We start from the raw sequence: 22,978 nt of genomic DNA, 5'->3' as shown, positions 1-22,978 counted from the left end.
AAAAAGAAATACAAGAAAAAGTCAAGTTAGAAGAGGAAACTCCGTCGTACAGCCTGGAAACTCGTTTCCGGCCGTACTGGCCATGTTTCCTCCTCGAGAAATGGGCTAGTACGGTTGGAAATGTGTTTCCAGGCCGTACGGTACGAGTTTCCTCGTTTTCGTTTCGTTTCTGGCTAGAAACAGACCCTTCTCCAACATTTCTTGCAACTTAGCTTCACAGTTACCGTTCTAAACATACCAACACTGCGAGATGTAATTTCGTCCATTAGAGGTTGCATTCTACTGCCTGCGCCCATATCTTCATTAGTTACTTGAAAGTGGTGATCCTTATATGTTTCAAATCTCGCACTTCCATGAGGCATAAACTTCACTGGCTCCAGTCTGCGAAATTTATGCTACTAATATACTATCTAATCAATTCCTCTATCAAAGATTTTAGCAATTTGCAAATTGTATCTTTTCCTTGTTCTGTAGCAGTCAAATGACCCATTATGTTTTCAGTTAGACTTTCACCTTGCTCCACAATTACCCAAGAAAATCCTCCATCAGAATTTCCATGAAGTTTCTGCATAACCATCTCCCAAAGTAGTCCAGGATGCAAAAAAACATGGAAACGTGATCCAGAATATAGATAGCGGTTATTGTTTCAACCTCATACATTTGGACAAAACAAGATATGGGGAGATCATTTATGCTCCTTTTGAACTCAAGGAGTGATTGATCTGAAATCTGATGCAAAGACCTATTTGCAGGTGAGGTTACTTTGTGCCCTTCATTACACACAATATTGGAATAACACCAAGGAGAGAAATTTGTTGATAGTGAACCCACCATCTTCTGCACTGTACCTTCAAGTCTGCTAGCATATAAACTATGGTTCACACCAAGATAGACTTCATAGATAATGAACTTCCTTAGGTTCATAATCGTACCTGGTAAAGATGCTGCAGTCTTGTTGTTATGAATAAATATATATGAAATAATGTAAATGATAATAATTAATAATGATTAGTTAATTAGTAATTAGGTTGAAGAGTCATGTCTAAATGAGACATGAATCTCCATGAAGAGACACCTGCATAATATATAAGCAGACCTCTCGCTCTCATTTGTATCATTCTTATTCACACATTTAATATATAATATTTGTATCCTCATGGATATCTTTATATTTCAAGTCTTCTGGAGTATTTAACGAGAAGAACGAACTTTGTTCGCTTCATTTGGTATCGGAGCCATGTTGGCTAATCACCAGGCCTTTGGCCATCAACTGTGTCAACATTGTTGTTGTCAAAACTCAAGCGTTTCGCTACAACTCGGAGGTTCTCCATTCTGCTAGTTTCGCTACTAGGCCTTGGGCCAAATTTTTTTTTTTAAAGTATTAAAAAAAATATCGAATAAAAAAATGAAAATAAAACAAATAATAATAATAATAAATTCATGAGAGAAAAAAAAGCGAAGGAATATATATATCTATATATATATATAAGAAAGGAGAAAAACTAAGGAATATATATAAAAGAAGAAGGAAAAAGTGTTGCATAGCCGCCAACGACAACCGTAGACAACATCTGCCGCCGCAACAAACCACCGAACTAGCTGTTGCAACCATCACCCAGTCACCAACTAGCTACTCCCACCATCTGCTGCTACACACAATTCGGTCATCACCGCCTCCGAGCCCACTGCTCATCTAAGCCATCGATCGAGCAAGAGTCGTTGTTGCCTCCGTCCTCTATTCTGCCCCCACTCGGCTGCCATCATCATTTGCAGATAGGCGAATGTCTCCCTTCACCCGTTGTGCTACTTCATCAAATCCGTCCACTGCTCCCTTGACCACATCCCTATGCTACTCGGCTATTGTTATTCGCTGCTACATTGCCGTCATAACTAGCCTGCAACATTTTTTTCCACAGTGTCAACCCTCGCTGCCTGTCGTACTCCCGTCACTGGCCACTTGATCGACGACCATTGACATTTTCTGCGGAATTTTTTGAAGAAATTTCAATCCCCACTTCGGTTATCAGTTTTCCTTATCACTCCATGCATTTAGTTTTAAATCCAAGCATGATAAAAATTCTAAATTGGGAAATGATGATATTTTTCTGAAAACACAAATTTAGAGATTTCACAACTGCTGAAATTGCAGAAATAAAACACAGCGAAATTATGACAGCGACACAGAAAATAACGCCGTGATTTTTGGTCAATGTAACCCTCGAAAAACCCCCTACAACTCTTAGGGAAAACCAGTTTGAGAGCTCTTCTTTATTTCTGAAAATGCTTTTACAGAGAAACTGAAATACACAGTAAAAATTCCAGCAACCACAAATTACAACTTATCTCGATTTTCGTGCTTGAACTCCACCTCGAAAATCGTGCCAATCAGCAAACAACCAAAACATAAATTTTTCCAGCGATAAAACAACATTAAATGCTGTACGACTGGCCTTGAAAAATGTGCCCAGAACTTGCTGTCCCTCTTCCTCGATTTCTGTGCCTTTCTCCTGCTGTACGGTTTTTCCTTGGGATGCGTGTCAATAAATGCTGCTGCCCAGATTTGCTGAAATGTCTTCTTGCTGCTCTCCTTCACTTCCTCACTGCTCATATATTTTCTCCTTGCTCTCTCCTCTCTTTCTCTCAAATGCTCATAAAAGAATGAATTGATCTTTTCCTCTTCTCTTCTCCTTTTATTCTCTAAATGACCTTTTAGGTTACCCTAAGATCTATGGTTGAGATTCATTTAGATCTAGGGATAAGAATAAATGTGCATTTAATTCTCACTTTCTATTTTTTAACTCACCCACTTAAATAAAGACCCACTTAGCCTTTTATTTCCATAGTCACTTTTTCACTTTCTAATTCTTCATTCACTTTAATAAAGTCACCTTTAAATTAGAATGTAACTTTACCACTTATAAAGTCACTTTTAAATTAGAATGTAACTTTACCACTTATAAAGTCACTTTTAAATTAAATTGACTTTACCACTTATAAAGTCACTTAAGGATAAAAGTAAAAAATAAATTTAGACACTTTTCCCTAGGCCAAAGATCAAAGCCTTAGGGAACCACTTGTCCTCTGGTACCCAAATTTTAACACTCCTTCTTACTGAGGAAAGTGTTCCTCACCACTCCCATCTTGTCTCTGAAGTAGACATGCTTGCCCCATTGTAAGGCTTCGGTGAAAATGTCCACTACCTGCTCAATTGTGGAAATGTACTCAAGGTTGATAGCTCCCTTTTGGGCATAGTCTCTAATGAAGTGATACTTGATCTCAATATGCTTTGACCTGTCATGAAAAACTGGATTCTCCGTGAGTTTTATGCAACTCTGATTATTGCAGTAAATTACGGAAGGTTTCAATGCCTGACCAAATAGACCAAACAACATCTTGCAAAGCCATATGGCCTCACAACTAACCAAACTAGCAGCCATATACTCTGCCCCAGCTGAACTCAATGCATTTGACTATTGTTTCCGGCTGATCCACGACACAACTGTCGAACCCAACCCAAAACAACACCCGAAAGTACTCTTCCTATCTGAAGCACAACCTTCCCAATTTGAATCCGTGTACCCTGCCAGTCTCACTCCATCACCCTGTCTATAATCTAGACCAAAATCCACAGTCCCTTGTGTTAGTGTCGGTCTTGAAAGCCCTCCATCAGCGATCAAAGCTCTTTGCATTTGCATTAGTAGGTGTCTCATCAGTGTCAAATTTTGCATCCCGTTAGGCATGCCATAACCCTGATGGAGGAGCTGGTCTATTTATACCCCTCTTGGCTTTGCTGGATCAGGTTATATCAGTCATTAAGCTTTTTCAAGATTGTCTTGTTTTGTCTTGAGGTCAAAGTCCTAGGTCTAGGGTTTTGGTCATTTATCTCTGCAAGGTCATGTTTTTGAAAATCCATGAGTACTCAGCAAGCCAGAGGGAGGATTGTAAATGTGTTTCTTCGATATTTTTATCTTGTACAGTGAATTTTCACCTTGGATTTAAAAACTCTGTTTTTAAAGCCAAGGTCATTTTCTCAGTTCTTTGTAAATAAGTGATGAAATTTCAAAAGTCTTCAGCGGACAAAGTGCAACCCTGGTCCCCTTGCCAAGGTCCCTCAGATGATCTACCTGCAAAAAGAATCAAGTCAAAGCACTCAATGAGTCAAATTCAGGATAAAGGAAACCAAAAGTCAGTGTTATAAAAGTGTCAAAGATAAACTTTAGAAAGTGGGTTTATGAATGAAATTTTTTTAAATGAAACTTATAAAAGCCCAAATTCCCTCCTTTCACTCTCATTGTGCATCCTAACGCTTGCAAGAGAGGTTTGAGAGAGCGATTGAGAGAAAGGAGCAAAGGCAGAGCGATTTCGGGCAGCAGAGAGGGGCGCGACCCGTCGAGCCAGGTGTGCGACCCGTCAGAGGGTCTCCCACAGTTCAGAAAAACAACGGGCGCGACCCGTCAGAGGGGCGCGACCCGTTGGGCGTGGTGCGCGACCCGTTGAACTGTCTTGCTGCAAACTTCAAACGAATTCCCTCAAACGCCCTCCAAGCTATCAAATTGTTCGAGGTAGGTGCTCTAAACATGGAATGGTTGCTGGTTATGAATGGTGGATGTCATGAACATGTTAAAATGATCAAAATTTTGCAAGTGAAACTCCTTTATATGGCTGCAATGTTAATGAGCAAACTGTGCTAGGGTTTGTGTTGTTTCAAGCTATTTTTCCCTTTGGTTTGTTTCCCTCCTTTCCCTTTCACTCACACTTATATGTTCATCTCTTTTCCCATATTATTTTACAAATGAAATGCAAATCTTTCCCCATCCCTAATCACTAAAATGAAAACCCTATCCCTCTCCCAAAGCATCAAAAAACAAAATTCAAACCCTAATTTCCCTCCACCATATGCATGTGTAAATAAAACAAAAAATGTTGGTAAATATGTCAGCATGTTTTGTGCATAGTTTCCCTATTTCCCCTATTAATACATGTATGCATATTCCCATGTTCACTTTCATACATGTTTTTTCCCATATGCAATGATCTTTGCAAATGATTTCCCAATTATAAATATGTATTCCTATATGCATAATGATTTGCAACATTTCCCTTAAAAATTCCCTGTTATATTTATATATTCCCATTCCTTGTTAAAAGATCCCTCCCCTAACATTTCCCTCATGTCTTTTTCCCCTTGAAACAGCATAGAGTTCAGCACTTTTTGCAGGCAGAGACAGCAGTTCAGTTTGTCCACTTTGCTCCTAAACCATGTCAGAAACCGAAACTTATGAGCGAAGTGATGACCATTCATCATCCACAAAGGTTGAGGTACAGAGGAGGCCTCGCAGGGGTGGTAAGGGTGGACATCATAAGCGAGAGGAGCCCACCTCTTTGGCAGAATTACAGGCTTGTCCTATGGCAGTCACTTGTTTTCAGTACATGTCTTGTTATCAGTTTTGTGAGAGGATCTCCCGGATTCAACATCACAGAGAGTTGGCCCGCCTCTTTGTTTTACATTTGCATGATGGACATGTCAATCTAGCAGGGGTAGATTTTACATTGACACCCGAGGTGATCTCACATGCTACAGGGATACCGAATGTTGGTGAGGTGTGGCCTAAGCGCAAGTTGCTAGATACTGTTCACTTTGAGCCTTATGTCCGGCCACCATTCTTGAGACATTTAGCGGGTGTTTTTCCATTCAGATTTCTCCGGAGCGAGTATGCTCCCATCATGAGGCTTATTATGCACTATTTTACCTGTGAGGGCAGATTTTCACAGGTGTACTCATATCACATTCGCCTCTTGATGCACTTCACCCGAGTGAGGATGATGAACATCCCGGTTTTCTTCTTTCAGAACATTCAGAAGATGGTGCCCATGTTGCAGAGGAAGACCCCGGCCCAGCAGTACAGGAGCTTATGTCATTATGGTTTGATTCAGCTCATAGTCTTGCATCAGTTGACACAGCAGGGTATCTCATGGGAGGAGTTTATCTCTCGTGAGTTTTTCACAGTGCCACCCCAGCCACATCATGAGGTCATTCATGAGGAGGGAGGACCATCTCAGCAGCCTGATGTTCCGGTCACCCGACATGTCAGCTCCACACCTCTGGTCACCTATCAGAAAGGCCCAAGGGCCTTATTTGCAGCAGCCAGGCGAGTACTATCTCCACAGCAGGTGGAAGGGGTCTCGCCTTCATCATCAGCTCAGCGAGTGTTATCTCCACATCAGGTGGAAGGGGCCTCGCTCTCTTCATCAGCACAGGCAGCACAGAGGGGCAAACAGCCCATGATTCATGAGGGTCCATCAGGAGTTCCAGACATTGAGATGATTGATCTTGAGGCCAGTTCTCCTAGCCGAGAGGCAAAGGAGATCATTCAGCATCTCAGGGCTGAAAATGATGCTTTGCAGAGGAGACTTGAGGGTGCCCAATGGACTATCACTTACCTGGAGCAGCGGAACAAACAGTTGGAGGAGGAGAAAGCACTTGATGAGTTATGGAGGATTCGTAGTGACCGAGTCTTGAACCGAAGAAGACCCGGTGATCCATTGCCTGCTGACCGAGAGTCCATGCTCATCCAGGTGAATGCATACTTAGAGAGGCTGTTGGCTAAGGCCAACCAAGAGAAAAAGCTGCTGAGGAATATGAAAAATCATTATTGGGCAAGGATGCATGTATGCAAAGCCAAAATGAAAGTTTTTCAAAGGAGGTTGACCGAGGCTCAAAAACAGAGAAAGAAGCCAAATCCCCTCCGTATCTTGGCTGAGGCTTCGCTCAAGGATCATGGCACTCATTAGCCTAGCCACAGCTCAAATCCCAAAAAATTCTGAAAGTTTTGGGTAATTTTGACAATTTTTGGAAATTCACAGGTTTTGGCTCCTCAACGGGTCTCACCCCCGGTGAGACCCTTTGTCATGGCAGCTCCTTTTTGCAAAAACTCAGCATTTCTAGATTTGTTATGCAAAGTTACATATGCCTATGGATGGACTTGAGTTTTTATGGAGTTTTGGGCCTCCAGAAGGTCAAAATACATGTAAAATTTGACTTTCTGCCCCTTTTTTGAGTTGCAGAAACCAGTCTTGGGAGAATTAAGTTTTGACAGGGCAAATGACCTCCAAATTCAAAAATTCCAGTTGGGTTGGAAAGTAGACTCACAGACCTTTCCAACGAGCTATCCTGCACCCAATTCTGACACCTGCAAGTGCCTCAAACAGAGCTCCAAATGTGCGCGACCCGTCAGGCAGATGTGCGCGACCCGTCAGGCAAACTTTGCCAGATTTCACTGTACAGCTCGGAAAAGCACAATTTGACTTGGTTTGACTTTTTGGGGTTGAAGATGATTATCTTTGATGTAATTTTTGTAACTCTAAGACACTTTTACTCTTTTGTAACTCTTCTAGAAGATTCATTCATGTAATGGGTAAATATGTGATGTATGAATTGGTTTCCAAATTTATAGAGGCAAGTTGTTTTGACTGCCTAGTTTGTAGTGCTTAGTTTAGAAGTGGTTGAAACAACTCCTAGGATAGTGAGCTCGACCCATGGAGGCAGGGAAAGAGGTTAGATCATCTATATTATGTATTTTCTTGCTCATTTTCATGGTTGGACTCTTGAGGGAGAAACTATCATTGTATTATTTCACTGTATCTCTGCAATTTTTGGCTAAGGAAGACCAGGGTTTTGCAGTCCTCTTTGGGATTCTTGTGGACTCATGTGTTGATGGTGTGTTTCTCAATGTTCTTGTAATTGTGTTTATGTGAATCATTTCCTTTCCTTTACTGCTGCACATTAAACAAATGAGGTGTTAAAGTATGAATTCATGCTAGCCATGCTCTGCTTTTAAATTTGTTTAATTTCAATGTTTTCTACTGTCTAAAGGGAATTCAAAGTCATTGTTTGCTCTCTTTAGCTCCTCATCTTTCATTCTTGATCATTCATCTCAATTTAAGGCATCAAAACTGTTTCCTACCTCGCCCCAAGGAACCCCCTGCAGAAACTGTGTCAAATCCCCGCACCCAAAATTGCAATTCCTCAAATCGCCACCAAAAACTCAAAAAACCCCAAATCAACCTTTTAAATCAGTTTACTAGCCTAATATTAGTGTTACCTTGTTGGTCATCTCATCCCATTGAAGATCTGCTGAGATTGACCGGAGAGAGCCTTCTCCTGCCCCGTAGGGCTAGCTACGAGGCTAAATGGTTTGATGTAGCCTTGAGGTTTACCTTTCTTAGCCTGAGGCGAAATTTCAAGCGCTAACACCTTGTAAGTAACGAAGAATGTGTTTTGCAGCTACCCAGTGCACTCTCCTGGGCTTACACATGAACTAACTCAATAGTGTTAACTGTACATATATCTGGTCAAGTGTTGACCAAATAAATCAAACAACCAATCAACTATCTATATAGAGCAGGACCCACCAACTCGGAATCAAAAGCGTGAAGCTTCTTCCAGTTAGTGATCATAGGTGTAGACATGGGTTTGCAGTCCTCCATGTGAAATCTGCTAAGAATATCCACAATATACTTCCCTTGTCCTAGGAAGAAATGCCCCTCCTCCTGCCACACCTCCAATCCCAGAAAATAATGCATCAAGCCGATATCCTTCATCTCAAACTCTGAAGCAAGATCTCCCTTGCAACCCTCAATGAGTCTCTCTACACCAGTGATGATCAAGTCATCAACATACAACACCAGAATGAGAGGCTCCTCACCCACCACAATGAAGTATAGGTTCGGATCAGCCTCACTCTTTATGAAACCCAACTACTGCAAGTATGTATTAATCCTAGAGTACCAAGCTCTAGGAGCTTGCTTCAGGCCATAGAGTGCCTTTTTCAATCTGCATACATGGGACTCCTTCCCATGCACCTCAAAGCCCTGTGGTTGCTCAATATAAACCTCCTCCTGAATGAAGCCATTGAGAAATGCGGTCTTCACATCCATCTGGTGGATCTTCCAACCCATCTCTGTTGCAATCGATATAATGGAGCGAATAGATGTATACCGAGCTACGGGAGTGAAGGTCTCCTCATAGTCAACTCCCTCTACCTGTGAGAACCCTCTCGCCACAAATTGAGCCTTGAACTTCTCGATGCTGCCATCTGCAGCATGCTTGATCTTATAGAGCCATCTGGAAGTAACAACTGATTTACCTTCAAGCCTTGACACTACCTCCCAAACATCGTTCTTCATAATAGAAGAATACTCTTCCATCATGGCCTCTCTCGACCTGCTGGCTAGCTGCCTCATAACTAGAAGGCTCGAAGTCAACAATGCTTGTTAGTTGTTACCAATGCCATGTAACTACAGAACTGCTCAGGTGGTTTACTCTCTCTAACTTGTCTCTTTGGCCTAATAACTGATGTGGTCTCGCGCAAGCTATCTTGAAGCTAGTTGGGCTTCCTCTTCCCTGAGCATACTTCTCCCACCGGAGTGAAAGATCCTCATCATCATCAGAAGCCTGAACTATTGAAGGCATGTCAACTGACCTCATGCCTGAACCTGTGCCTGTAGATGTTGAAGTACCGTGCAAACTGTCCATTAGTGGACTACCCTGTGAACTGCTCTGCGGAGTGCGGACTGCCCTGCATGCTTCCCGAAGAACCACCCACTTGACTCTGAGAGCCACTGTTCACTGATGGACCTGACATTGTAATCGACATACCTCCTGATCCTTGACCACTGGATCCCTGTGACTGACTCAGCTACTCCCGAGGGTCTGGTGACTCTGGAGACTCTAACTCCCGTGACCTCCTGAAAGCTCTCTCCTCCTCGAACTTCACATCCCGCTTGACAACCACTTTCCTCTGCGCAGGAATATAAATCTGATAAGCTTTCGAGGTCTCGCTATAACCCACAAAGATGCCCTTGTCTGCAGTGGGCTCTAGCTTGGTGCTGTTCTCCTTGGGGACATAGGAATATGTAAGGCACCCAAAGATATGAAAGTGCCCAACATCAGGCTTCTCAGAAAAAGCCTCCTCCGGAGTCACATTCCCCAAGGCACGATGTGGACTCCTGTTCTGCAAGTACATAACAGTGTTGCAGGCCTCTACCCACAAAAGGTAATCCCTGATCATGAAGCATGGCTTTGGCAACCCCTGCAATGGATCTGTTCTTCCTCTTTGCAACCCCATTTTGCTGGGGGTAGAAAGGAACTGTGAACCCCCTCTTAATGCCTACCTCAACACAAAAATCAACAAACTCACCAAGGGTATACTCCCCTCCATTGTCCACCCTGAGGACCTTGATCTTCCTACTTGTCTGGGTCTCCACAAGAGCTTTGAACTCTTGAAACCGCTTGAAGACCTCACTCTTGGTCTTCAAGAAATAAATCCATGTCTTCCTGAAGTGGTCATCAATGAATAAAACATAGTACTCATTGCCACTCAAGGATGCATGAGACATTTGACCACTCACATCGGTATGAATCAAGTCAAGGATCCTGGTCGCTCTGCTGTCACTACTGGGAAAAGGGGATCTGGCAAACTTCCCCATAGCACGTCCTCTGCATACATCAAGGTGATCTCAAGGCCGGATGTGATCTCCCGCAATGTACTCAAGGCCCCATGATACATGTGCCCCATCCTGCGGTGCCAAATCTCACACAACTCTGAACTGCTAGATCTGCTGTCGGTCCTGTCTCGGGTGCTGCTACTCAATGCCATCAGGGGCTGGAATGAGAACTTGTACACCTTGGCATGGCGCACACCAATCTCTCTAGCTGAAGAAGCTGGAGTTCCCCTAGGATATATAAGCACCTGCCCTCTCCTGAACAACACATCATACCCTCTATCCTCAAGTGCTGAGACGGATATCAGGTTCTTCTTCATTCCAGGCACATATAGAACATTTGACACTTTCAAGAGAGGTTTGGGTCCCTTATCAAATGTCAATGTCCCCACACCAACTGCTCTAATAATGCTGTCATCACCAAGTACTACCTCCATATCAGTATCACCCTTTGAAAGCTCTGAGAAGTACTCTCTGACTCCTGTCATGTGGTGGGAAGCGCCACTGTCAACATAGTGAGGAATGCACACTCTCTCTAAACCTGTATGGTAGGTGATCTTGCACTAGTGGCCTCACAAGCTATGAACCCAAACTCCCGATTAAATCTCTCTGAGAAGCTCTCTATCTCTGCAGAAGCTGCCATGGGTTTGTCTTTCCCTTTCTTGTTCTTCTTCTCCGGACACACAACAACAGTGTCCCAACTTTTGAGAATTCCAACATTTGAATTTGGAATAGTCCTTCTCCTTGTTCTTCTGCTTGCCTTTACCTTTGCCTTTGTCTCCACTGTTGGAAGCTTGCTTCTTTGCTCTGCCCTTCTTGCCTTTTGCTAACAATGCCACATTGTCATAAACCTCCACCTGTTTGGCTACCCCAAGATGGTTCTTTCTAATCTCATTTTGAATGCAATGATCCCACAACCTCTCTCAATCGGGAAGGTTTTCCCGTGCAACAATGCCATCCACAAAATTCTCCCAAGTCTTGGGAAGACCATTCAAAGCAATCCTCACCAACTCAGTGGGTGTAATGACCTCACCTACGACTGCCAATTCATCTCTCACTGAAGTGATCTTTGTGAGGTATGCTGTAACACTGTCAGTCTTAGCCATTTTAATGGCCTTCAGTTTCTCTTTTAGGACCATTTTTCTGTTTTCATTTGAGCTCTGGTAAAGACTGGTCAATGCTGTCCACATCTCATGTGCATAAGCCTTTCCTCTCACATGAGGAATGACATGGTCTTTGATTCCTTTCAGAATCAATCTTTTTGCCTTAGCATTCTTTTTGTTAAACTCTGCCAACTGTACAGGGTCAGCAAGTACTACTACTGGGTTCTGTGTGGTATTTACCATAATGCCCTAGACTTCTGCTTCCTCAAAGATGCTCTGGATTCTCTCCTTCCATGCACTATAGTTGTTTAGCCCATCCAACCTGTCTTCAACTCTCAAACCCAAAGACATGTTTCACTGCCCTACCAAATTGAAATTTTCAAATCTGTGGTAAGGGTTTTTGTTTTCTGTGTAAAAATCAGCTTGCTGTAATTTTTACTTCGCTATCCCAAACTGCACTTTTTAGCCAACCAAGCTCCGATACCATGAAGAAATTTCAACCTCCACTCCGGTTATCAATTTTTCTTATCACTCCATGCATTTAGTTTTAAATCCAAGCATGATAAAAATTCTAAAATCTGGAAATGATAATATTTTTCTGAAAACACAAATTTAGAGATTTCACAACTGCTGAAATTGTAGAAATAAAACACAACAAAATTATGACAGCCACACAGAAAATAACACAGTGATTTTTGGTCAATGTGACCTTGGAAAAACCCCCTACAACTCTTGGGGAAAACCAGCTTGAGAGCTCTTCTTTATTTCTGAAAATGCTTTTACAGAGAAACTGAAATACACAGTGAAAATTCTAGCAACCACAAATTACAACTTATCTCGATTTTCGTGCTTGAACTCCACCTCGAAAATCGTGCCAATCAGCAAACAGTGAAAACAAAATTTTTTACAGCAATAAAACAGCATTAAATGTTGTACGGCCAACCTCGAAAAATGTGCCCAGAACTTGTTGCCCCTCTTCCTCGATTTCTGTACCTTTCCATTGCTATATGGTTTTTCCTTGGGATGCGTGCCAATAAATGCTGCTGTCCAGATTTGCTGAAATGTCTTCTTGCTGCTTTTCTTCACTTCCTCACTGCTCAGAAATTTTTTCCTTGCTCTCTCTTCTCTTTCTCTCAAATGCTCCATGAAAGAATGAATTGATCTTTTCCTCTTCTCTTCTCCATTTATTCTCTAAATGACCTTTTGGGTTACCCTAAGATCTAATGGCTGAGATTCATTTAGATCCAGGGATGAGGATAAATGTGCATTTTATCCTCACTTTCTATTTTTTAATTCACCCACTTAAATAAAGACCCACTTAGCCTTTTATTTTCATAGTCACTTTTTCACTTTCTTATTCTTCATTCACTTTAATAAAGTTGCCTTTAAATTAGAATGTAACTTTACCACTTATAAAGTCACTTATAAATTAGAATGTAACTTTACCACTTATAAAGTCGCTTTTAAATTAGAATGTAACTTTACCACTTATAAAGTCACTTTAGGAGAAAAGTAAAAAATAAATTTGGACACTTTTCCTTAGGCCAAAGATTAAAGCCTTAGGGAACCACTTGTCCTCTGGTACCCAAATTTTAACATTTTTTTTTTGCCGCCGGGTGGGTGCGTCGTTAAGTCATGACTGTTGGGTCACGATTGCGGGTTAATATGTTAAAAATATTTTAACATTAGTACCAACCATAAGTTATATATATATATATATATATATATAAGATACAATATATGAAACAACTATATTTAATTAATTATTTTATATAAGCTAATTAATTTAATTAACTTGATTATATAATTAATTTAAAAAAAATTATTAAAAAGGTGAAAAAATAGTTAATAAAAAAAGGGAAATAAATTAAAAGTTTTGAAAGTTTATTAAAAATAAAAAATAAAAAAAGGGCTACTTAAAACGCCCTAAGTTCACTGGGACAAATACAAATGGAGTCTAATAAGGAAACAAGGGAAGGACGATTTCCCTACAATGGTTTTTCGATTATGGGTTATAGTTTAATTTCGTTAAAAGGAAGTATCCAACGAAAATAAATTAATATCGCTATCAGCACAAGCAACAAGGAAAATTACTTCAATATTAATTTGGCAAATTAGTTATTAATTCAAGAGCCAAGCATTGGTGAAAGAATAGATATTTGTGGCAAAAAGGAGTATGCAATTAGTGATTTACAAGTGACAGTAGATCATTATGAGTATATATTTCAATTTCGTGTTGCGACTATGTATAATAGGAAGATTGACATAATTCTCGGTCAACCTTGGTTTAAGCTATTAGGTATGTTCATGTTTAACTTAGAAAAAATGATTTTGATGTTTTCTTACAAGAGGACAATGACCATCTTCTAGGATGTGACAATGAAGTCAAAACTGATAAAGCCTTCATCAGAAGCCTTTACGGATATTTTAGACTTGATGTTTCAAGATAACAAAAAGAAGAAGCAAAAAGAGCTTGAAGAAACCATCTGCAATAAAGACAAAGAAATTTCGCGCCTCAGAGATCACAATGAAAAACTACTCGAACAAGTCAAGAAAGCCAAAGCCACAAAGAAGGAACTCAAGAAGCATTTATTAGAACAAGAAGAAGAAAATTTATGTTTTAAGAGCCTTAATCAAACATTATTAGAACAAATCAAAAGTTTAAAAGATGATGAAGCTACCAAGAATAAAGTCAACAATTCAGGAAATGATGAACTTGTACGTTTAAGGAATCATAACCAAACCCTACTCACGCAAATAAAAAAACTTAAAAATGACAAGAAATTGCTGAATGACAAGCTAGAACAACTTCAAGGTGAAGTATTGAAGTCGTCAGTCATTTCAGTCCAAGTTGAAGATAAGGGAATAAATATTGATCCAGTCAATATCACAAGTAAGGAAGAAGAGGAATCTAGAGAAGTTAAAACATATGCAGAAGCTGCAATCCAAACAATGGACATTCCAAATGATGATTCAGTCGCCAACTTAACAACAACAATGCCTGAAGAAAATCAAGAATCAACCACTAATATGATAGATGAAAGCCAGACCAAAGGAGCTATGTATCGACATCCAAATCACAAGAGCAGACTTTCCAATCAAGCTACGTACCAGTATCGTTCAGAAAATAAATGACAAAATTTAGTTCCCAAGGATACTGAAGTTTGCAGAATGCAGTCCTATCATAACTATTCATCACAAAATTTGATTCCACAAAAGATCAATCTAGGATGGTCTGATCCCTTCTCAGTGCGATAGTTTTGTTTGTCACTTAGAAGATCATATCAACTTGTATTGACGAAGATGATTGTTCCAAGACGAGAAGACATTCGAACCCGAAAAAGAGATCAAGCCTTTTTCATCGACAAGCTTTGAGGACAAAGTTTTTTGAGGAGGAAGGCAATGTTATGAACAAATGTATAGGAAATAACATAAATGATAATAATTAATAATGTTTAGTTAATTAGTAATTAGGTTGAAGAGTCATGTCTAAATGAGACATGACTCTCCATGAAGAGGCACCTGCATAATATATAAGCAGACCTTTCGCTCTCATTTGTATCATTCTTATTCACACATTTAATATATAATATTTGTATCCTCATGGATATCTTTATATTCCAAGTTTTCTGGAGTATTTAACGAGAAGAACGAACTTTGTTTGCTTCACTTGTTTGACCCCACTTGTTCAACAATAGGCTAGTCAACATATGAAATATTGGTGTTGGCTAGATATTGTGTCTGCATGCCAGTTTGTCTTGTGTTCCTTTCTTCTCCTATTGCTACAGCTAAATTCTCCTTGTTTATGCAATCCTTGTCTTGAGGGCGAGACTTTATTGTGACTTCAGCTGGTTTGTTATGTATATCTCTAACGAGTTCTCCTTGAGTATCGATTCAGGGACAAAATATATCTCATCTTTGTAGAAGATGATTTCGTCTTCCACCTTGCACCTGCCATCATGAATGAGTCCATCCAATATTTTGCAAGCAAATTTATTCTTGGAGTACTCTACTAAGAGATGGGCTCTCCAATCTCTCAAGAATGTGTCATGTTCTGCATGCCTGACCTCATTAGATTGTAAGTTGTTACATGTAGTTCCACAAGCTGACATGCAAGTGACTTCTCCTTGTTTGGGTATGACCTCCATTTGCTGGGCTGTGACAATGTGGGGACCTCTCAGAACTACCTTGCTGTCATTTGGGTCTCGAAATTCCATTTCCATCGTTTGGCAGTTCATCACAATTTTTCCCTATGTTGCACGAAATTTCTAGGAACCCTATGTTTCGAGCCGTACCCGTACCTGAAACTCCGCTGAAACTCGGCTGAAACTCGACCATCATGTAATCATCTATGAGAGTTAATATAGACTTGGTTTTCCTTCTAAATTGTCATCTATGGGTTTTATTCGCTTTTTTCTTGCAAGATAATGTGTTATTCACTTATTTGTAATTTTTTTATATATTTATATACATATATGATGTTTTAGTTGACGTTCGATTGATGTTTCCATTTTTGGGAGGTGACTTTTCTAAATGTACCTATTTAAGAAACTCCAAAACTTTTTGGCGTTTTGTGCAACTTAGCTTCCTAGCGAGTACAACCACTGAAATCCCAAAACCATATTAGTATCTGCCAATTCTATCACATAAAAATCATCAATAAGTGTATACTTACCAAGAGTGACACTCAATTGTGGAACTACCTGGGTGCATGTCATATGATACCCATCAGCTGCCCTCACTTTGAAGCCCTCAAATTCTTGGGCAGGGATGCTTTTCCTTACCACCACAGTTGCATCGATAAAGTTGTATGTTGCTCCACCATCTATCAATGCTATGATTCGTTGCCCTTGTATAACATCCTTGATTTTGAATGTCTGATATTTAGGAACTCCTAAGAGAGTGGTGATAGTACTTGTTGCACTCATTTTGTCACAAGTCTAAGGAAGCAATGTACAAAAAATTTCAAAGTTCCGAATCATCAGCCAACAAATTTTTGTACCATTGTAAACCCAAATTTTACAAATTGTAATGTAAATGGTTCTAGTATGACTGTTTAATTATGTAACAACACCTAGGTAAGCCTCTGAGTTTGGCGACGAATTTCATCCTAGGAGGTTTTTTAACCTCACCGCATTATTTGTGTTTCTAAACATGGATAATCGGCAGAGTTTTTCCTCCAGTTTAAACCCCAAAGTTAGGGTGGAATTCATTAACAAGGTCTTAGGTGGGAATAATTTAAGCTATTTGGCTAAATTATTTTATTACAAATCACTTGGTCTACTAGATCATATTGTGTCGTAGAATTGGGTAATTATTTTGAGGGTCTATATGTAAAGGTGTATTCCCTCTTTGAGGGTCTATATATAAAGGTGTATTCCCCCTTTGAGGGTTGAATTAATCGTAATATCTTGATGTAAAAAAATATTTTAGTGCATGGTCCCTCATACTTAGGTACCATGGCTAAAATATTTGAGGGTGGAAAAAATATTAATCCTCTCTTGTGTGAATTAATTAATGTTTCCAGCAAAAATAAAATAAAATCCTAAGCTAGAAAATTAATTAATTTAGAGTCAAATATAATTTTAGAGAAATTAATTTCTCCAAGTGGAAAATGACCAAAAAATTCGTGGGTCAAAAATAAGTTAATTTTTGGAGGTGCCCCCATCAAGGCAAAAATCGATTTTTTTGAGAAAATTAAGCCCTTGGACCTTGATGGTTAAGTCAAAGTCAAATTTTTGAGAAAATTAATTCAAAATATTAATTTTTGGATTAATTAAAAGTAATTTTCAAGAAAATTTCAAATTTTCCTCAAAATAAAAATAATCAACGGTGGAGATTAAAAGATGATCAAGTGTTTATCAATGGTCAAAATTATTTTGACGGGGATCAAACCAACTCGCTGTTATTTTCCACTCGGAGGGATTTATCTATAAATAGAAGTCATTTTGCTTCTATGAGTTATCTTTGGAGATAGTGATTCTGGTTTGGGACAATGTAATTTTGTAACGCTGGTATTTAGCCATTGCTTTGCCGGGAACATTTGATGTCATAGTAAAAAGACTTTGGGGTTCAGTTCATGTTGTTCTTTGCCCATTGGTCTATGATATGTGCTTGTTATGTGATTTCCTATATTGTGCAATTTTTTTTGAAAAGCTTGTTATTTCATTTGTCGGTGATAAGAGCATTCTATTGGTAAATTTTGGGTTTATTTTAGGTGATCTGATTCACCATATGATTTAACAAGTTTGCTTGAGGAAATATATAGAGATTTGCAGGTACACTGGCCCTTGGGCTCCAAGTTCACAAACTTTGGAAAAGAGCCGATCTTGTTTGGGCTCTGGGAACTTTTATATGGTTTTCTTACTTCGCTAAAGATTGTGGTCAATACTCTAACTTTTGAAAAACACATTGATCCATTGTCACTATTCAAAAAATTATTTTCTCAAATTTTTTATTTATTTTACAAGCATTGTATATTTGTGAATATTTTGTATATATAATTTTCTCAAATATTTTTCTAACACTTGTTTTGCAGCAATTGGGGTTTGAGGTTTTATTTTAAATTTTGTATATATCGGGGTTTTGGGGAAATTTTATTTTCATTTGTGCAGGTAATTTCTCAAGTGAAGGATTTCAAGGGTTTCTACCCTATGGAAAATTTCGTTGGGGTTTTTTAGAGGCAGATCTAGGCCTAGGAAGGCAAGATCCACCCTCTAGTTCTCCTCCAAGCTCAACGCTCAAGCCTAAGGAGAAGCCATCAGCCCTCAAGGAAGATCTTGTGGTGATTTTTGGAGCAGTTTTGAAGATCTGAAGCAAATTTGAATTTTTGCAGGGGTTTGATTTTTTTTATTTTATGCCTTCTTGGCCTAGCTGTGCCTCCATTACCCTAGCCACAGCCCTCTTTGCCCTCCTGGTTGAGCTGCTGCCCTAGCTGTGAGCTATAGGCCTTACTGTGGCCCTTTTCTCCTTGCTGACAGCCTCTAGGGGCTGCTTGACCCTAGCTGCAGGCCTTTAGGCCTCTCCTCCTGCCTGCCGTGAGCCTTTCCCTCCTCCGTTAACCCTTATTCCTCCTCTGTCAGCCCTTCTTCAGCCTGCCTCTCCCTTGCCGCAGGCCCTAGGGCCTCTTCCCCTTGGCCGCAGTCTATCTTTCTCCTCCAACGCTTTTTACTTCTAGACTTCATTAGCCCTAGAGTGAGAAAGACACTTCTCTCTCTCTCTCTCTCTTGTGCCAAGCCTTTGAAACCACAAAATATTTTATTTTACTTGTTTTTGGGTACTTCAAAGTTTTATTTGCAAAAATATCATTATATTTCCGCACTACTTGCCTTGGATGTTATTGTCCTAGAGTTAGACCTTTATGCAATTATTGGGAAAAGCAAAATAATATTTTTACATGCATTTTCAGCCATAATTTAGGGCTGATTTATAGGGTTTCTTGTGCTGTTATACACATTTTTACCACAAAAAATGCTCTGTTGTTTATTCTTTATTTAACCCTAATTTTACACCTCTTTATTATAGATTCTGGGCCTTTCTTTTAATGCTATTATAAACTATTTGCTTGCTGCAATTTCTGGTTTAAACCCTAGTTAATGAAAGCCAAGTATAATTTCTTCTTTGTATGTGTTTGGGAACTTATTTGAGCCTCTATTGGTTGACCTAAGTCTCTAGGTTTAGCCACAAGAACACTTGAGCTCACATCTTGGAACTATTCCTTATCCACCCGAAACCCTAGTTGCTATATCCTTATTTCTTGGTGAAACATTGTTGTAGAACTCTTAGGGAGCATTTAACTTAAGTAAAATGGGGTTACTTGATCCCTAAGATCTATTAGGGAAGCCTGCCTTGTGTTGGATTGTGTCCATCTGTCAACTCCATCACCAAAACTAGGGGAGTTGTTTGCTAAGGTGGCAGTGGTAGCACTTCCATTGTTGCACTAAATCTAGGTTTCTTAGCAAAGCTTTGCACTAAGGTGTTAGATTTTGTGGTAATAGTACCCACTTAAATAAAAGGTAGGGGCTTGGAGATTTAGTGGTGTGATTGTTGAGGAGATGATAGACCATTTTGAAGGCTTGTGCTTCATTCAAACATAAACCTTGGGGTGGCTGCTGCTTGATCAAAGATGCTCTACTAAGAGTAGGCTTCACAACGTTGGCATGACTAATTTGCCATTTGCATTGTGTGGTAAGGATGAGATGGTCAACATCTTCTTTGGAAATGTTTACTGCCAGAGTTTTTTTGGATATGGTTTCAGGTTGAATTTCATTCCCTTTTTGCAGGTCCGCTCTCTTGGGGGACACTTGGATGGTCAGGGACGGCTGCAAATTGCTTTGGATTGGTTGCAATTGACTTTTCGTAACATTAAAAGTTATGTTTGATGAGGAGCCTCATCCCCTTTCTTTAGAAGATTTGAGGAGTTTAGGGGTTGGCTTTGCTCTTGAAAGTAGATCTTAGTGCATTCCGTCGTGATGTTGAGTCTCTTTCTGTGGGGGCCCAAGTTCATAGGGTGGCCTCTTTTAGCTTTTGTAGACCAGGACTTTCCTAGCATCCCAGTTGTCCGTTGGTAGTAACCACCTTGATTCTTGATGTACATACTTGTTTTCTGAAGTAATATATGAAGCATCAAAACAATTGAATTAAATCCGAGTTTAAAATTCTATATAATTCCGGGCTTGAACTTTATGTCGATTTTTATCATGTTGTTTTGTGCATTGATAATTTTTTGTTTTTGAACTTTATGGTTGTCAAACACGAACGGTGTGACTTAGGTTTGAAGACTCATTTCATAATTATGTTCATGTGTTGTAAAATTTTAGTAAAGAATAAAGTGATTTAACTAATGCCAACAACTTTTTGCTAAGGAGGAATGGAGACAGGAGAAAATCTTTGGAGAAAATTCTTAACAGTTCGTTTAGAGAAGAGCTTAATTGTAAAGAAAGTCACACTGGTTTGTTCAGTGAAAGATCAGTTATAAATGAAGTCACATCAATTCATTTAGTGAAGGATTCGATTATGAAAAATGTCGCACTAGTTCATGTAGAGAAGGAACTAGTGGTGATGAGATCATTAAAATAAGTTAGGAAAAATCTCCAAGTACGAGAATATCTTACTTCTTCCACTGGAAAAAGAATAATCAAAAGAAAATGTCCGGGGGAAACATCTACAGGTAATGATCTTAGGCACCTTAGTACCACAAAGGGTTCAGCTTGACAGATCCATTATCTGGAGATTGGGTTGGCTTCTCAACACTGTATAGTGGATGGCTCAAATAGAAAATGATGTGGATCGAAAACAGTCAAACAGAAAACAACTTGTATTTAAAACAACCAATATATGTAAGTAAAATATAATTTACTTACCCTTTAAAAAGAAAATATCATTTCTGAATCTTTTGCATATAAGTGGGCTGCACGGGGTGTGAACCCTGCATTGTTTTTGTTCATACCTTACAATTGTCACAAGTGATCATGTTGACTACTTTCCAATGATGCACATGCATGCTCTTTAAAATAAAACATTGTCAGGAAGTATAATTTACAATATTGGGTGGATTGGCAGGGATAAGTTGCCACGCTAAGTATTCTTAAAAACCAAATACTTATCCATTTCTTTTTGTTGGTTTGACCCATGGGCATTTGATCCTTCAATCTCATAGTTTGCATAATACTTCATAACATGGCCATCGCCAATTGAACTACCGCCCATGGGCGAATACTTATTTATTTTAACCATAATAGTATTTCTGCTTTATCTTGTCATTCTTTTAGTTGAATGAGGTTGTCTTGAAGCAAATTTCCTGGACCTAATTTCTAGCAAGCTTGTAACTTTGTGTTATGACCCATGCTTTTTCTCCAGATGGAAATGTTACAAATTCATCCATTCAGTGCTGGAGATGGGACCAGCCAGATATAACTACTTATACGACACTGATACGAGGATTGGCTGCCTCATTGCGGGTTTCAGATGCAATTAGGGCAATTAAGGATATTTCCTGTGTTGGGACTCCTCCGGGGGATGAGGTATCCATATAGATCCTACTTTTAGATGCATACTCCATCATTTAAAGTATTTCCTTTGTTTTAAGTAGTTTGATGCAATTTACAGGAAATCATGTGTATACTTGTTGTGCTAAATTATTCACATGGCCAGATAGATGTTGTTTGAGTGAAGAAGAAAATGCCCAGTGCTACCTGGTACAGCAAATTGATTCATATATCCTCACCTTAATTGTTTTTCTCAACCATTTTATACGAGTAAAGCTATGGACATAGAGAAGCATGACTATCAAGGGTAAATTTAACATTCACTGCTGTCAGCCTGCTTGTTCAATAACCAGATCCTAGATATTTTGTACTTCTAAATGCTAATTTTGGGTGGATTCTTATCACTCGTGGTTAGTAATGTGGTTACTTCAGTTATTCCCACTTTTGCATGCCTTGGGCTTTCCTCTTCAAACCATACAACCTCAACAGATTTATAAATGATATCTTGAACTCATGGCCTTGTGCAGATTACTTGTGAACCACAACATTGATATTTTATTGATGGTGGATGGCATTTTGAGTTCATGACACGTTCAGATGCAATTGATTTGATACTGTAATATTAACTGCATACGAAGGGATTCTTGTGGTTGACTATTGAAACATTATTTTCATTTTGATCCATACTGACATTTATTATCTTAACAGAATACTTTATGAAATTAAGAGCTCTTTGTATAGACACCAAATTACTCTACTGAATAGGGAAATGTTTTGCAGGTGTCTTTTGGCAAGGTTGTGAAGTGTCCATATTGTATGATAGCCTTTGCTGTTGTCCAACCACAACATGGAATTCAGGTAAGGTGCATAAATTTATGAATGTATCCACCCACAAAGTTTGGATGCTCTTGTAATTTCTATCTTTGGCTTGAGAAGATTATGTGATATAATAAATTTTATGGTTTGTACTAATATGCTTAGGATATGGCCAATTTTTTGTTTTGTTTTTTTTGGACTGCTTGAAGAATTTATTTAAGAGTTGCTCCACATCTAAGTAGGATTCTTTTCTATGACTGTTTGTGGGAGCTATGTGGTTCTTGTTACTGCTCAAACTAGCAGGGGGTCCTAGAGGGGCACTTGCTAGGTCAAGAGCAACAATGAAGTTAAAGTCCACTGTCACCACAACGAAAACTTCCTACTCTTTACGGACTATCACCGATGGAAGGAGACCCGAAATATAGAGAATCACTTATAAAGGATAGATCAATTAAGATGTGTGTGAAGTGATCTCAGGCACCCTTTCTTAGGTGAGGCTCAAGAATGGAACTTGCTTGCTTCTTAAGCAATGTACAAAGCTCTCTAGGAGAAGGGGATGAGGTTTAAAGG

The 22,978-nt window shown here is 39.4% G+C and overlaps 1 protein-coding gene across 5 annotated transcripts in view; it reads left to right on the top strand.

The window, feature by feature from the left end:
- The window catches only part of LOC149234358 (Pentatricopeptide repeat (PPR) superfamily protein), a 104,247-nt gene that overhangs the window by 4,640 nt on the left and 76,629 nt on the right, over nucleotides 1-22,978 (top strand). For all 5 annotated transcript variants that reach the window (XR_016246084.1, XM_089371804.1, XM_089371803.1 and 2 more), the window contains exons 2-3: nucleotides 21,465-21,628; nucleotides 22,373-22,450. Coding sequence is in view for 4 of the 5 variants with exons in the window: in XM_089371804.1 (XP_089227930.1) it covers nucleotides 21,465-21,628; nucleotides 22,373-22,450 (242 nt within the window). In the remaining variant the exon portion in view is untranslated. The remainder of the gene's footprint in view (nucleotides 1-21,464; nucleotides 21,629-22,372; nucleotides 22,451-22,978) is intronic.

The sequence above is a fragment of the Pinus tabuliformis genome, chromosome 8 (genome assembly GCF_031772625.1).
Source record: "Pinus tabuliformis cultivar Carrire ecotype Pingquan chromosome 8, CPIR1, whole genome shotgun sequence".
NCBI classification, from domain to species: Eukaryota; Viridiplantae; Streptophyta; class Pinopsida; order Pinales; family Pinaceae; genus Pinus; species Pinus tabuliformis.
This window is presented reverse-complemented; position numbering and strand designations above follow the sequence as displayed.